The sequence below is a fragment of the Argopecten irradians genome, chromosome 8, assembly GCF_041381155.1.
Source record: "Argopecten irradians isolate NY chromosome 8, Ai_NY, whole genome shotgun sequence".
NCBI lineage: Eukaryota > Metazoa > Mollusca > Bivalvia > Pectinida > Pectinidae > Argopecten > Argopecten irradians.
In genome coordinates, this window is record NC_091141.1 from 39,388,561 (window position 1) to 39,405,603 (window position 17,043).

A 17,043-nucleotide genomic window follows, 5' to 3' on the forward strand; every position below is an offset into this window, starting at 1 on the left:
GTTCCTGACAGTACAACAGACCTTACTGTCAATACCAGACTGATTAAAGCACATACTGATGTCTTAGTTTTTTATCCATATTTTCAGTACATAATCAATTTGCATGCTGAATATTCTATTTAAAGGTTCATAGAAATTAAACAGGAAATTGCTATTAATTTTCACTGGTTTGCTGGTGATATTTTTCAATTATTGACGTTATCCAGGCAGAAAACAAAAAATCCAGCAGATCTGATCTGACGTATAGATGTATATATGAGAGGTAATTCAGTCTTGGTCAAAATCGGGGTACATGCAGATTTTTTAGTATTGTGAATTTATTTGAAATAAATCAATATAATGGCTGTATACATTTGTTCTGTTATTGTTAGAAGAGATAAAAGAATATAAAACAATTGGTGTTATTAAAACGTTTTTTAGCTCCATCAAATATGGATTTCCACATAGAATCAAACCATCAGAATTAAAGCTAACTGTAGGTCCTGCTTTATCAAAGGCTAAATAAATAAATGGTACTTGTACGTATACCTTCGAAACATTAGAACACAATGTACTGAAATTCTTAAATATCAAATGCGTCTATTTAAACTATTAATATGAAACCCTGATCGTATAACGTTGATGGGACCTACAGAGAAAATCTGCAATGGCTGTGTAAACATTTAAATAAAAGATATAAGATAGATTAGAAATATACATACACTATCCAGCGATATACCTCCCCATCGATATCCCCAAAGATTAAGGATATGCCCATATTATTTTTAGCCGATATAAGAAGTTAAGGCCAGTAAAGGCCAGCATATTTAACTTGGTAATTCCTTACTGTATATCTTATGCCCCACAGGTACCTATCAAACCAAATTCCAACAGTGTTCTTGTAATACGGTTTAATCCGGTTTTTATATGCATATTGTGTACTGAAAAAAGGATTAAGAATACCATTTAAAATATTCAATAGTATACATACCCTGTACACACCATCTTGTATATTCAGAATCTAAATAAACACCTTGCTCAATGTTTATAGGGGTGTCTTTTAAAAGGTCAAGGTGACCTTGGTTTGGACCTGCTATACACATTCCAGGTATTATTACAGTAGGTATACAACTCCACCTTGTAATAAACCCTCTACATACCTGGACATGCACCTGTATGTGTCCAGCGAAGCAACAGGACAGTTATAAGGTCAAAGGTTTTCCGATTAGAGCAAGAAATTTGAACTTCAAAGTAAAATCAAGAGAACATAAGATTTTAAAAAAATTGTCTAAAGTGCTAAGTGGTCTTAATACTCACAATCAGGTAAACAATTTTAGTGGGTTATTCTGAACGTGAGAAAGTGGTCTTATGCAGATGGCCTTTATATGAAGGTTGTTAATTAGGAAGGTTTTATATACCAGTTTTTAACACAAGACCTACTTGGCTCTGGCCCCAGCCCACATCTATATATATACCCCACCAACCCCACCAACCACTCCCACATCCATTACTGGCCTGAACCAATCACTGATCAAACCCTCTATTACCCCCTCACCACTATCTCACTGTGGCCCTCACTTGCCAGAGCCATCTTACGACCCCTCAATCACTTCTCTGCAACATTTAACCCAACCCCAGTGGCACCACTCATATGCTTGAACCAACCAACCAACACTTACATATATCCCACCCCTCACTTTTTTATCCACTATATCCTAACCCCTCATTTGCCCCAACCAATCTCTATCCAAACCTTCCATTACCCTCACCACTATAGCCACCCTTGGCTCGCCTCATCGAACTGTCTCTTGATCCCTCCCTTTTCCAAACTTCACTTGACCTCTTCCCTATCCATGACTGGCCCAATGAACCCCATCCCATGTCTTCATTGGCCTAACCATACTACCCGGTATTACCTCATCCATTATTTGCTCTCTCCAGCCATATATCTTATCCATATAACCACCTTTCCATTCAGCCTCACAAGCTACTACCACCCTACCCCATCTGACCAATATAGTACTTGTCCATCAAAGACAAATAATAACTCTTCTAACTTCAACATACACAAATAAACCAAAAATATTAGAAATTCCTATCACTTTACTTCATAATATTTATTTAACATAAAGTATATGGTTACTGAATTACCCCCCCCCCCCAGTCAATTCAACTTCCAACAAGTGGAAAGACGACCTAATTTATAAAGTAAATCATATACAAATACAACTTCTACCTCTTTTTATAGGCTATTTTAAATCCCTGAACCCATACACATTATTCTACACCGAGCAGTTCGTACTGAACAAACAAATACAAATCAGGGTTATTTACAAGTTCACAAATCAATGAAGATCAACTCAAGCATGAACGCGTACAATACAATACCCAAACAGGTTTTTAGGTAAGGGTGTAAATCAAGGCACAGCTTTCTATGGCGATCTTCATACCAATAACAATTATAACTACTGGAGATGATACTCCAGTGCAAAACAGCTGAATTATGGTCTCAGGACAAGTGAAAATGAGTTCAGACATACTGTCACATACAAACATTTGTGTATAGGTATGGTTTGTGGGAATTGATCAAGCGCAATTTACACATGGTTCTGAATTAGTGAACAATTGGTTTTACATTTCCCAGCTACAATGTATCCATGATGTTTGATTTCCATTTCTTTTAAAGGTGATTACTAGAGTTTTATAGGTGGAAATTACGGTTATGAGAAAAGTATGTTGGTCGACATTTAGATACTGACAAAGCTAGAACATACATGTCCATATTACACTGCATTCAAAATTCTTCCTTTTTGTATCTGTTTTAATTATTCTACAATAACTAGGAAAAGGTATTATTTACCTAAATCCTCTGGATATCTGGACAATTTGTGACAGCAAAAGCCATCATTCACCTCCCCCAACCCCTTTTCAATTCAGTATTTAGTAAAGTAGATACCAGCTTTCACAAGGATACCCAATGCCCCAAGAATGACCTTGACCTCTTCAGGCTCCGATTTCTCGAAACAAAAATGAGCAGACTTAAATTAAGTCAAAACTTAAATTTTTCTCTTTTATAACCCATGTGAAATTTTTTGACTTAATTAAGTCAGTTTGTTTCGAGAAAACCAGGCCAGGACATACACCTGTAAGCTAGGACTACAAAAACTCATTATGTCGGTCATCTGTGTTAGTAAAAAATGTACAATTTCTGTCAATTAATCCAACCTTTCAGTGATTACATTCTGAAGCGATATTAATTTTTGACGTCACAATAGAAGGAACGTGGTATCAACTTATCTTAAACCCTGTCCACTTCATTTTGTATCTCAAAACCCTCCAATTGATCATCTGCTGTCATTAATTTTAGATATTTTTGTGATTTGTTTTCCAAACTATAGGTTTCTATTAGATCAGAAACACAATAATGAACATTAAACATACGATAAACATTATAATATCAGTTGTCATCACTCACCTAGATTGTGTTTAATCATATTTATATTGATCGATCTAACAACATTTACCAACAAATCTGTATTGTTTCCTTTTGAACCTGACAATTCCAATTTCAGATATCTTTTCACGGAATTCAATTAAAGCCACTATTCAAAACCAATTTAGTAATAATTTCAAAAATTGAACAAGCAACTAATCACCCAAATGGAGACTATATAAACATAGATTCCAAAATGAAATGTTGAAATGTTTAAAATTGTGCACTCAGTTTCAGCAGTAAATAGCTCCACTATGGAAGTCAGAATGACTACAGGTTTAAAATATGGCACCTCATCGTTCTCACTGAATTATACATTATGTCATATTCCACGAAAACCTTCTTGTGTGTTCAATTTTAAATCAGACCTTTAAAAGCTTTGAATAACAATTAGATCTTGATCTTCATGTGACCTGCACACACTGAAGCAGCGTTGCAGGAAAACTCGAGAAGAGTAATTTATATGCGACCCCGATATTCAAAATTTCACTATAGCATTTAAGGAACACAACAGGAGAATAGAGAATCACAATTGCTTCATCTTGATAAGTGTTACGAGTCTGCATGTGGAAAATAATCAACATTTGATAATTACAGAGGTCGCTTATGCAATTTAGTGTTCACCATGGCAAATACACAAGTACACGATACAATCTATACAAATATGAACACCGTATTAGGGAACAGTCATTCATACATTTTCCCGAATTCTTGCAGGAACCAGCAGCAGTACCGGAGGTAATTCAATAATTCTAACCCACAGAGGCGAAAATTATCAAAGGGGGAGAAAAATACCCCTGACAGTAGAACGTGTTATTACAGAATTAATTTAATAGAGCCCATGTGTATTGATTAACCAATTCAACTTTGTGTCCATCAAAGGCAGATTAAAAATAACTTATTCATACATCTGAAAAATACACCGATATTCTCCGTATTTATTATTAATGTAGCAAACCACAAGGAGACACCTTTAGCAATCAATTATTACAATAATCCTTAAACGATCAGCTGCAAAATACCAGTATAATATTTGATATAAAACTTTTGATCTGAATTGTACAGACTTAAATGATGATTTTTTTCAGAGAAAAAAAATATCATCAAACATTTCTTAGTGTGAGATGATGATGATGATGATGATGATGATGATGATGATGATGATGATGATAATGATGATGATATACATATGAACTTGCAATTAACTCAAAGGTGGACTTAGGTGGTATTGATAATATTTTGGAACACTTCCAACTCTGCTTGATTGAATGTTCTCATCCCATTCCAAAACAGAATCACAGAACTCCGAAACTACATTATATTGAATCAAAATTATGCAATAACCTATCACAAAAAGACATTTTATAGCTAAATAATGTATCATATATTCATATATGTTTATAAATCCTTCTTATTTTAAATGTATATATTCCATACATTAATTATGACATCATGTCTATTACTAAACTACCAATCATGGAACAAGATCAATTTAATGCTTTAAATCACTGATCTAGTATTTCAGCATGTACATATCTTTTTTATGACACCATCTGTTGTCTGTTACAGACATTAAGTTTAAAAGCGAGACTGCCATAACATCTAAAGTATTCATGACTATTCAGTAACAGGTCCATTACACAGAACCATAGACATCACTAAACAATGGTAAATTCTAATAACCACCCTCAACTTCATGTTTATGACCTAATAACAGCCTTGTCTATTTTAAAAATACATTTCTATAAATGATCAATACTAATGCACAGAAAGAAAAGGATGATGTTTACCAGTTGTCCTTACATCATCACTAATGCAACTTTTATACCCTATTATGCAGGACTTGCGTTTACCCCATTACCATTATTTCTTTATAAAGCACAGAAAATGAGAATATCTCCAATTTTTCTTGAAAGTCCATATATATTCCAATTATACAGAGTGACCCTTTTATATATATATCTTAACTCCATTTCTGAAACCAGGGTTTGCGCTGGCATGGGTGTTCCATATTAAAATTGGAGTCCTTCTCAGAACAAATGGGTCCCCTATATATTATGTAATTGGAATGAACCTTTTGTTTAGAAAAGAAGTGGCATCCTTTTCATTTCCTATGCTTAAAATGGATTTGGGGACGATGTAAATGCAAACCAGCTCCTGAGAGAGCATCCCGCACAAACCTTACCGAGTCAAATTATATGTATCCTAATTATGACCATGTCTTGTCATCATAAAAATGGCCACAAGTAAGTTGACATTTCATCCTAATAAAGACCTATTGTTGGAGTTGAATATAATTCTGGTGATTATGGCCCTGTAGAGGCTTTCCATCCAAATCATAACTTTATATACAATATGTCTCTATAGACTCCTTATAATGTACATTGGTTCTGTCAGTACACTTTAGACAACATCTGTATTTGATCAGGTTCAAAAGGATATCTGTAAACTTACCACATATATAAAATAACTAAGACTCTCCAGCATGAAATACAATTTATAATTAAGTTATAGATCTTCATCTTCAATACTCAGACAACAACTCAATTAAATCCAAACATTATGAGATATTGATTTTTTCCCCAAACATTTATACATACATGATTTTCTTATTTTAGATAAGGTATAAGGATAATAAATAATACATATATGATGTACTAGATGTTGACAGTGTATCTATATAACATTCAGAGGCTTTTAAAATGGCAACTGTGGAACCATCTATCTGCCTGAATGCATTAGAAAATGTAGAGGAAATCAATGCATTGGTTTAACCCAGACAGGCTTACTCAATCCCCAGTGGCTTACTCCCTTCTCACCAGAATCCCTAACCATAGCACACATACTGTTATATATATATACATCACAGAAACAGCCTGCTTTTGAAGAATATACCACCATCCCCACTATAAATAATGTAGTGCAATAGTAGGGAAAGTTAATACAATGTACAAGAATAGGAATTAGGTATGATGCTCGAAGCATATGTTTTATATAACACTCTGTAACAATTGCATTACTTCAAACAGTTGCATCTGAATATAAAATGGAATGCAATATGAAAATAAATATTCATCTAAAGTTTTGAGAAATCCGCATTCATGAAAAGTGTATTTTAAAACTATCTTAATTGATTTTAAAATTCAAAATTCTAACAAATTTAGTTACAGGTAACGTCAGGTCTACCAGTATATGAATGCAACATACATAAATATACTGAATATAATTTCAAAAGGTTTTAAATACCTTACACCATGATGCAGGTCAAATAACATACAAAAGAGTATACACTTTTCTCTAGTTCTTACTTATATATATATATATATATATATATATATGTAATTTTTATTTTCTAAAAAGCTTTTTACATTTTCAATTTCCATGCAGCTACACACTTGTATACCAGTAACTTTATACCATGTGTACATGTGTTATTGTCAAGACAAGCTGAATGGGTTAGCATTGATTTATTACCTTAATTGTCAAAATGAAGAAAAAAACACACACACACACATTTGCATGAAAACATTAAAATGATCAATCGTATATGACGGAGTGGCATTATAACATATTTTGGGGGGTTATACTATAAAATAAACGGAAATCAGAAATCATTGGAATGTACAAGGAGATGCAACACATACTATTTATATACATGTATGTATTGTGTATGTGTATTGCATATACATATACACTTACAGTACCGTATATGTACTATAAAATGTTTTACTTAGCAGTTACAAATGTAACAAGATAGTAGATCTATATATGATATCCATCATACTTTTTTAAGATAAAATTTATGTTTCCAGTATTCGAATTCAAGTTGAAACCTTGCATCTATTAAATCAGATGTCAAATAATAAGAAACTGTTGTCGTAGATCATACAAAAATACATTGTCAATGTCATCATTTCCTTTCTTTTACATAAGTAGTATCAGTCAAAAAATGAATATATAGGAAAATTTATTCAATTGATTAACACAAAATAAAAAAAAATCAACGGAACCTAAAATGTATTCGCTTATTACAAGTTTTAGCTGTCAGCAGGTGCCCTAACCTAGTTTGTGTATTGCAATACACAACGTTGTGTATTGCGTTTGCTCGAGTAAAAATTAATAATTAAAGGCCCGAGTCCAGCACCAATAAACAAAATTTCAAAACGGGCATGCCAAATTTTATAATTTAGATTCACAGCCTCTGAATCCGGCTTGAATTTATTTCGACTACTGTGGTGTCATGCGCAGGCCACAGCCAACACCTTCATCTTTTTGGAACCACAAGAAATGTCAAATTACAAAACGTCAATTAAATTAACAAAATTCATTGTTTGAATTGAAACTATAAAATAGATGTAACACTTACCTTTCAGCCATATTGTCCTCTTTGGAAATGGGGGCTCAATACCCTTAATAAGGTAAATTATGCGGAAGTTTACATGTCTCTAATACGGGAGCAATTTACAAGGCTGCTCATCCGCCATCTTGTTTTCGCGAGGCGTTGTCACGATAGGATACAAAAGATCAAACACGGGTCCAGTTGTATAATTTTGTCATGCGTATTCAAAACACACTCCTGTTTGTGTTAATCGGAAGATAATCGTTTAAATGGTACCAACATTAATTAATCATTGCATCTTCACTTCATAGCTGTTACGCATGCGTAAAATAAACATCCGGTTCTTTCTTTTAGACTTCCGTCATGGAGTAAACAAAGTAGAAATGTGACAGCAGTGAAGAATTGGCTAAAATCACATGTTAACCAGAGCCAATACGACAAAATCATCGACATAAATTGGTAAATAGGCTAATGATACATTCATATTTAAATCATTTAATCTAATTTATAAATGAAAGCTAAGTAAGTGAATTCAAGATCCATGGCCAAACTCTCCACTGCAGATTCTGAGATTGTTCTTGAAAAAAGGACATATTTTCATAATATTGTTTTCACATTCTACACTTGAAAAATAAATAAATTTTCTTTAAGCTTTTCACCATAAGCATGCAATATATATTTTGATGAGATGAAGTCCATATGGTTGATCATAATTGTTTAAAATTTACTCAAGTTTATGAATTTACACGAGTAACAGTACTTTCTACCTTTTTCCGCCCTCGAATACATCTACATACAAGACCAGGATACCACCACCGTGGGTATTTTAGTTGGACACAAATTTTATAACAAGAGATCTAGAGAAGAAAATGTACACGTAGCAGCCAGACCGGGATCCAAAACCGGGACCTCCGAACACTAGCCCAATTCTCCACCACTGAACTATATAAGCCGTTCACTGATGATCAACCCAGTCCAATCCCCTATAACTGTAACACATGTAAAGTGTGTATTTATAACCAAGAATTTTTTTTAAATATCTTATAGATAAAAACCTGTTTTATATCATTCAGCCAAAAAAAAAGGAAGTTTATAAATAAAAAATTGCTTGTCCCACACAATCCAGGTAATCTTCATTGCAAAGAAGATCTGGAGAAATAGGATCAAAGGAGAATAATTAAGGAATAAGGCAATGTTTGAAAAGTGTATTCATTCAAAAAACCTTAAGGTTTTATATGTGACAAAGAGAAAGTTTGTTATGGTTGGTAGGCTCATTTCATCTCATTAGTTGTTTTATATTTAACGAGGTTAAGATTAAATTAAAATATTACATGATCCGTATTCTTGCCAATGTTACAAAGTCACATATATATATCTTTATGACATTTAAAGGATAATATTGGCTGGTACTGTAAAATGTGTGAGTTGACATTTTCAGATCGGTTCAAAATTTTGAGGAGAGGGTGGAAACTAACAAAGAAGTATAAAGAAATTCTTGAAACAATGTTGGTATAGGGCCAAAGACGAAAACCTCTTCAATGATTTTTTTAGGTACATTTGGGGCCAATTAAAGGCCCCTTCCCACAGAGAAACTTTGCTGTACATATATTTCCCCAATTTTATGTAAATCTTTTTCCCAGGTAAAGAAAACATCTTTGAATTATACATGTTTCAAGAAAGATAGCGTGTAGTGTTTTCCCAATTCAAAAGGTACATGCCCCTGAAATTATTGAGTAAGAAGATCACTACCCTTTCAAAATACCCCCAGGATATGTATGAGTTTTGATCATGTATTCTCTTTTCCTGCAATATTGAATGTAAGAAGATTGGAACAAGCTTAAAATCTTGCTTGCATTGATGTTTTAATGTATGTTTTATGGAAGTTAAAGTGACATAAGGATTAACTTCATTTTCTTTTTAATATTTTTTTACCAGAAACCATCATGAGCTTTGGAGGTCGTGCTAACAATGAGAAAAATGATGAAGTAGGAAAGGATGAATGGATGGACAAGCTACAAAATGTTCACATCACTCGGGCGGACATGAACAATCTGATCATGAACTACCTAGTCACGGGTATGGTGATGAACAACTCATAGCTATATATGTTTTATTTAATTTCCTCATTGTGTCACCTGAGTCACAAAGAGCTGACCTCAATGGTATTAGGAAATATTGGTAAAGAAATGGCCGATTTGGCTACATTTATGCACCGAGACAAACATATAAAAGGAAAATGTGTAGTTGAATTATGTGACTGATAGTGGTGAGATTATTGAAAATTGATCAATTTATTAAAAAATAAATGATAATTCCATTGTGAAATTTGAACAAATGATTACCAGATTTATTGGTCTGGTTTTCAATTTACTCCTTAAAATGGAGGCCCCAAAAAACCTACCGGTATGTCTATCGATCTTATTACATGGAAATTATTAACATTTAAGAAGTGACTTGTCTAAGCTCTTTGCAGGTTGTTTTACCATCAGTGGGTAAAAAACAATGTGATTTAAGAAAAGACTGTTGGAAGTCAAGAAAGTTATTATACATTCAATATCACTTTTCTGATTTTAATAGAAAATTTATTGGTTTACGCTCTCAGATTATTCCGATTATTTCGATTAGCAATCCAATTAACAATTCGATTCCAATTGCTAGTGACTGATGTTTAACTTTAGGAAAGTGTTCATCTTTGCCTTGTTTCCTGTTTTAACCAGAGGAGTGACTTTTTGTTTTGATTGGTAGGTTGAGAAGTAATTTGAACCTAATATGATAGCTCTGAATTTAGTGTTCTTTACTTTAAGTACCGACTTTTGGTCAAAGGGAGATAATTCAAACAGTTCATATTAAGATTTGTATTTGAATGATGTTTTTGGAATCTCATTTTTTTATACCCGGTGTTTTTTTTTTATATTATAATGTATTATTTTATTAATAGAGGGTTTCAAGGAAGCAGCAGAAAAGTTCCGAATGGAATCTGGTGTCCAGCCCTCAATTGACCTTGATCAGTTGGATGAACGGATAAAAATCAGAGAAGCCATTCAAGAGGGGAAGATACAAGACGCCATATCACTTGTAAACAATATTCACCCAGAATTACTTGATAATGACAGATACCTTTATTTTCACTTACAGGTTAGTTATGTTTTTGATTATTGAAATTTTTATTGATGCAATTTATTCCATATCCATTTTGAATACTTAGATCCCCAAAGATATACTCAAGACTAAAAATTTTTGTCCTACAATTTCCGTTCGTAAACAATTATGTATAATTATTTTACTTCTTTTCTTAAACCACAGAAATAATTATGATAAAATATTGCTGAAACTTCCTTGTCAATAGCAAATTCATTTTGGTTTACTATCGACCAGGGAAGATTTAAGTTTTTAAATAATGTTTTTTAGCTTCAATAAAGATGTTAGTCTAGATTTATCTAAATCACTTTACAGTGATGTATGACCATGGAATCTCTTCAGTTCTTTTTTAAACCTTCTTGCTTTTGTAATGAGTCTAACTATAAAACATATGTATACTAATTACCTGGGGGCAAAAACATATGTATACTAATTACCTAGACAAGAGTTGCAGAATTGAACTGAATAGCACATTCAATGGTTGACCATTCATGGGGTTTTCTTGAAAAAATCAAAATATCCATGTCTTACTAAGTCTTCTGTTTTCATAGCAACAACATTCTGTTTTCATAGCAACAACAACTAATTGAGCTGATCCGTGACAAAAATGTTGAGGCAGCGTTAGAGTATGCCCAAACACATTTGGCGGAGAGGGGAGAAGAAAACCCAGAAATTTTGTCGGAATTAGAAAGGACACTTGCCCTGCTTGCATTTGAAAATCCAGAAAATTCCCCGTTTGGAGAGCTTCTACATCCTTCACAGAGACAAAAGGTGTGCTTATATTACATATTCCGGATTTGCATATTACAGAGTTATCTGCACTTGCGGGTAGGTATTGATTGTGACATCATGTTTTTGCGAGCGTAACGTCATACTTTTCGGAGAAAATGACGTGAATTGCGCTCACAAAATAATGTCGTAACAATTGATATCTACCTGCAAGGGAGCTAACTCTGTAATATGCAAAGATGGAAGATTTATTTTGGCTATTGAAAAATTGCTATTTCATGCAAAATATTGTACAGGAAATTAAATCGCATGTCAATTTGGCCACTTTGTTGCCTCAGAATGGTTTGCATGAATTGAATATTATCAACAACATTTATTTTATATTTGTATATATATATATTCGACCTGTAAGCACTCCCATCCATATGCTAGTTTTCAGACATCAGATGTTGGTTAAAGATGCTCCACCGCTGACAAATGATAATTATTTTCTCTATCAAAAACAGGAGCAGACGAATTAGTATTTTTCTTTAGTTACAAAACTTACATACTTTACACCATTACCACCATTAAAAATTTTGAGCTTCTAATTTTACTTCAAGATAAAAATATTAAAAATAATTAATTGCATCCCGAAAAAATTCCATAGCACTATACCCTATATATGGAATGAAGTACTGATTGTGCATGCACCGAAAGCAAAATAAATTACTTTATATTACTTTTTGTGTTAATATACATGATTTAACACTAAATGAGTATCAGATGAGTATCATTTATGCTCTGTCGGCGGTGGAGCATCTTTAAGTGTGATTTACTTATGATTAGTCATACCTTCCTGTGTTAGACTTTCCTACTTTGATCTGATTTTGTATAATTTCACAATTGGTAGAAGGTAGGACTAACTGTTGTTGGCTATGTTTAAGTATCTTGAAACCCCAGTATTACTTATTATTGTATTTCTCTTCAGTGTCTTAAAGACTTGTGTCCCCATCATGTTCTAAGCATTAAGATATAAAAATATCTGTTTATGATGATAGACCTATTATAATCATAAAGGTAAACTTACAGACGTACCATCTGAGGCAAAATGACACTTAACATCCGAGTCAATCGGTTGAATCGCTGTTTATCCATATTTTTGTATTCTCAAACGAGACATTTCACTTCTTTTTCCATTTACCGCTGTAATTTAAAGGATATTAAGGAAAAAATATGTGTAAGCTACTTACACAAAATGGCAGCCTCGTCTGTATCTTCCTTAGTGAAATTGTGTACTTGTGTCTAAAATGTCATTCCAGTGATTTTCTGACCTACTCAATAATTTCAGGGGCCTGTACCTTTTCAATTTTATATTTTTCTTTTTGTTTTTCTTTATTTGGGAAAATTGAGAAAACACAGTAAAATATCTCTAGAGTAAGGGGTCTTAATTCGGCCCTAAATGTACCTAAAAAAAATCAGGGAAATTTGCAAAATGGTGATGTTGTTTACATAAGTGTTATGAAAAAAACCACCTTTTATTATTGTTATTTCTTACCTTTTCAGGTGGCGAGTGAATTAAATGCTGCTATTTTGGAAGTGGATGCTACTCCTAAGTTAGCCAATTTACTAAAGCTGTTGCTATGGTCACAAGAAGAACTGGACAAGAAAAAAGTGAAATATCCCAAAATGACAGACTTTTCAAACGGAAGAATAGAAGAACCTAAAGGACTAAAGACAGAATGAATCTCAACTGATCTGATCCCAATAATATTCACTGAAAGCAAAATATTACATCTTGTCACTGGGATGGAAAATTTTTGTGAGCTAGAGAAGGTGCTGTAGGATTATGTATAGCTATGTTATAAATGAAATTAAGCAATGGGACTAATTTATGTACCACGTGGTATTGAATAACGTTTGTGTGGGACTAGTATCTCCAGTGGTGAAGGAATGAAACTATTTTTAATCTTCCCGCTGAAATGACGTTAGTGCGGGATATCATCTTTTGACGTCATTTTATCACCAATAGAATCATTAGTCCCGCACAAACGTTATCGGGTATCACGTGGTACATGAATTATTCCCATTGTTTTTCGCATCAAAAGATATAGCAGTACATAGGTTTTCTATGGATGTTATGAAAGGCATTGATATTTTTAAGCGAAGGTGTCACGATAATATCTGTGTCATCATTCATTTTATTATCATTTTTCATTTAAAAATGATCAAGAATTCACACAGCACTCATTCAATCATCTAATTTGATGGTTAAAATCACAAACACTTCAACTAAATTCAATCGCTCCAGCTAGATTGCTGATGCATGTTTGTCATTGAAGTAGTCATCAGTTGGTTGAAGGAGAGTCCAACCGGAAATGCCTTTTGCTACACTAACAAGGGTAAACAGCAATGTGGATGGGTTAATTGTGTCTTCTACATTACAGTAGAATTAGAAGTCAGTGAAAACAATCTTAACATTTCTAAGTTCTATAAATATGAGTATTTAAGGTGGTAGTCTCACATTCCCCAAAATTTTCCTGTAGTTCAACATTTTTCATATTTGATTTATGAAGTAAATATGTTGTAATGCATCTTCTGTCAAAGTTTCAAAGAAATTGAACCATCTATTTTTTCTAAATAAATATTCAAATTTGCCATTTTTGAGTAGATTCTGCACATGAAAAAACAGCATTAGTCTGTACTAAATCCGCCCTGTAAATGAAAATAATTAACAAAATGTTCTACAATATATATATTGTTTAATTCACGTGATATATATCAATCCTTTTTTTTTTTAAAAAATGCTTTACTTCTCATTATAATTAATTTCTAGTGATCATTTTTGGAGGAAATTAGGTAAAAAAGACGCAAGTAAATTACCTAAAACATTCTCACCAAAATGAAAATAAATCAAAATTGTGAAGTTCAATTCTTATAGAAAATTAACAGACTAAAAAGTGACAAAGTTGCTTTTAATCAGTCAATTTTCAAGAAAATTGAACCACAATTTGTCAAGATAGAGCATTTTTAGCACCAAAAAACCTTCATTTTTCATTGAAAAAGACGGGATTCACAATAGAGTTATCTCCCCTATTATATATACTTTTTATACATTCACTGCAGAATTTTCTGCTACAATATAGCCTAGATGTCAATAGTTTTAGTTTTAAAATAATTAACAATGTTTAATCAATACATATTTACCATAAAATAGGAATTTAAGATTGATAGGATTATTTGTGTTGTTATTTTTAAAACTAATAAAATAATTTATTCATAAATTCAAACTTCAGAAAAGGGGGTGTTAATCAAATCGCGGTCATTCAAATGCTTGAAGAGCTTGGGTCACTGTCATAACTCAAGCGTCTGTCTGAAAAAATCATGACCTGTCTCCCTTAGCATGAGACTACATTCTTAAAGTTAAGTGTAACCAGAGTTTCATTGACTCCAAATTCAAATTAACAAGTTAAATTTCACCCCTGAAATTTTGTATTGAACTGTTCCAGCTTTAGTTTTTTGAAGATTCCAAATGAATCTTCAGGGAGCGAATGAGATAACAAGGTTTAACTGTACCTGTTCTTCGTACTGGATGAATGAACATTCTCAAGTGTGTGTAAAAATTGAAAGGTTACATTTGTATACAATGAACCATTGAACAGTACCTGGTAGTATATTCTGTATTTTCATATTACAGAGTTATCTGCCCTTGCGGGTAGGTATTGATTGTGACATCATGTGTTTGCTAGAATAACATCTAGGTATTACAGCCAATCAACTTCGCTTCCGGTTTTATTTTTAAAAAACGTGTAGTTGAAAGATAAACAAAATGCTAGCCAGTTAGAGTTTTTAAAGTAAAATCATGGTCGACATACACGACATGTTGTCAAATATTCAAATTGAACATGACTGTTGCTGATACCGCATCACTTTCGCGATATTCATGTTGCATATACATGTAGCATATACACGGTAGAATTTTGTTTATCTTTCAACTACACGTGGATATTTAAAAATAAAACCGGAAGCGAAGTTGATTGGCTGCCGTTGGCTCTACTAAATGTGTATACGGCGGCCATTACAAATGTGTGAAATAGAAGGGTCTCGGAAGTATTTCATTGTGCAGAGTTGTTTAATATGATAAATGGGATGTAACATGGGGGCAGTGGAGTATATAAGATCCCAATATATAGGTATGTGTACGTTTTCCCGGCATTGCATGGACGATATATTAGAAATATGCCGCTGACATAGCGTAGGCCAAATCTGGCCTACGATTTCACATTTTTAAGAGGTACCGCGAGCTGACTATATATTAGGCAAAAAAAAAAAATTTAAAAAGCCTAATAATATAGGCAGGTTTAACGGACTAGCGTAACATCATACTTTTCACAGAAATCGACGAGAATTATGAACACAATATTAAGAAGTCACAATGGATACTTACCCGCAAGGGAGATAACTCTGTAATATGCAAAGACGGAGTTGAAAGAAAAATGTGCAATATCTTTTGTCCAGTGAAAAAAAACCAAATTACCGTATTTTACATGATTAAGTACTCAAAGGTCTAGTCTCTTATTGCTGTAGAAATATCTGTATAACTGTAAATGTGGAAATCTTTACAACTGTGAAATTATTGCTAATTAGATAAATGCCTTTTCAACGCAAAAATGTCTGTTGTTCGTAAACGATATTGCCAAAACTCCAGAGTTATATACATTGTATATCGTGAAAATGATACAGACGCAAAATATTTATTCTTTCAAATTTTGAAAAATTAGCATTTACGAAAAGGTCATCATTTACAGTACCAAAATGTAAAAGTGTTTAACTGGTTAGGACATGTTGATCCCAACAAAATGCTTCAAGCTTTAATTATAATTATTGATAATTAACGTACAATCATAGCTGAATTATGTTTGGTTTCAGTAACTATGGTTTATACCTCGATCATTCATATAAATACGAGCTTTGCTGTCATTCATGTTTCTATCTATGATATTTATAAGCTACTTTGTAAAACATTACTTCATGTCGCAAGTGTGGGTAATCACAAAGTACTGTATAAATCTGGTGAGGGGGTCAGGGGAAACTTTCATCTGGAAAATAAATGACCTAGGTGATGTAAAAAAAAAAAACTGTTTTCGTTCTTAATTATAGCCCACAATTGGACTAATTTAGGTACCATGTGATACCAGATAATGTTTGTGCAGGACTAGTATCTCCAGTGGTGATGGAACATAACCATTTGTAATCTTCACTCTGAAATGACGCAAGTTTTGACGTCGTTCCATCACCAATAATCATGCACAAATGTTATCGGGTATCACCTGGTACGTGAATTATTACCATTTCTTTTCTTCTGCAAAAATAATTACCAAGATGA

General features: G+C 33.0%; 2 protein-coding genes across 4 annotated transcripts in view; one reads left to right on the forward strand and one right to left on the reverse strand.

The window, feature by feature from the left end:
• Positions 1 to 7,993, reverse strand: part of LOC138330331 (rho GTPase-activating protein 39-like) — a 157,021-nt gene extending 149,028 nt beyond the window's left edge. The window contains exon 1 of one of the 2 annotated variants that reach the window (XM_069277886.1): positions 7,839 to 7,993. In XM_069277886.1, the coding sequence (XP_069133987.1) occupies positions 7,839 to 7,849 (11 nt within the window). In that variant the 5' untranslated portion in view covers positions 7,850 to 7,993. Of the gene's footprint in view, positions 1 to 970; positions 1,000 to 7,838 lie in introns of those variants that run through there. The other variant, XM_069277885.1, reaches the window with a different exon arrangement.
• A 125-nt stretch (positions 7,994 to 8,118) lies between these two features.
• On the forward strand, positions 8,119 to 16,795 carry LOC138330332 (glucose-induced degradation protein 8 homolog). 2 transcript variants are annotated; one of them, XR_011209556.1, is made up of 6 exons: positions 8,119 to 8,270; positions 9,747 to 9,887; positions 10,750 to 10,946; positions 11,523 to 11,720; positions 13,224 to 16,336; positions 16,368 to 16,795. XR_011209556.1 is itself a non-coding variant. In XM_069277890.1 (5 exons), the coding sequence occupies exons 2-5, from the start codon at positions 9,755 to 9,757 to the stop codon at positions 13,401 to 13,403; spliced, it is 708 nt and encodes a 235-aa protein (XP_069133991.1). In that variant the 5' UTR covers positions 8,119 to 8,270; positions 9,747 to 9,754; the 3' UTR covers positions 13,404 to 16,795. The 2 variants fall into 2 exon arrangements, 1 of the variants encoding a protein (XP_069133991.1); XM_069277890.1 differs by having other exon boundaries at positions 13,224 to 16,795.
• The last annotated feature ends 248 nt before the right edge of the window (positions 16,796 to 17,043 follow it).

Bases quoted from the DNA above. Each gene is read 5' to 3' on its own strand.
- LOC138330332 (XM_069277890.1), top strand. From the start codon at position 9,755: ATGAGCTTTGGAGGTCGTGCTAACAATGAGAAAAATGATGAAGTAGGA. The intron at 9,888-10,749 runs GTATGGTGATGA...TTTTATTAATAG, and splicing joins CATGAACTACCTAGTCACGG to AGGGTTTCAAGGAAGCAGCA. The intron at 11,721-13,223 runs GTGTGCTTATAT...TTACCTTTTCAG, and splicing joins ATCCTTCACAGAGACAAAAG to GTGGCGAGTGAATTAAATGC.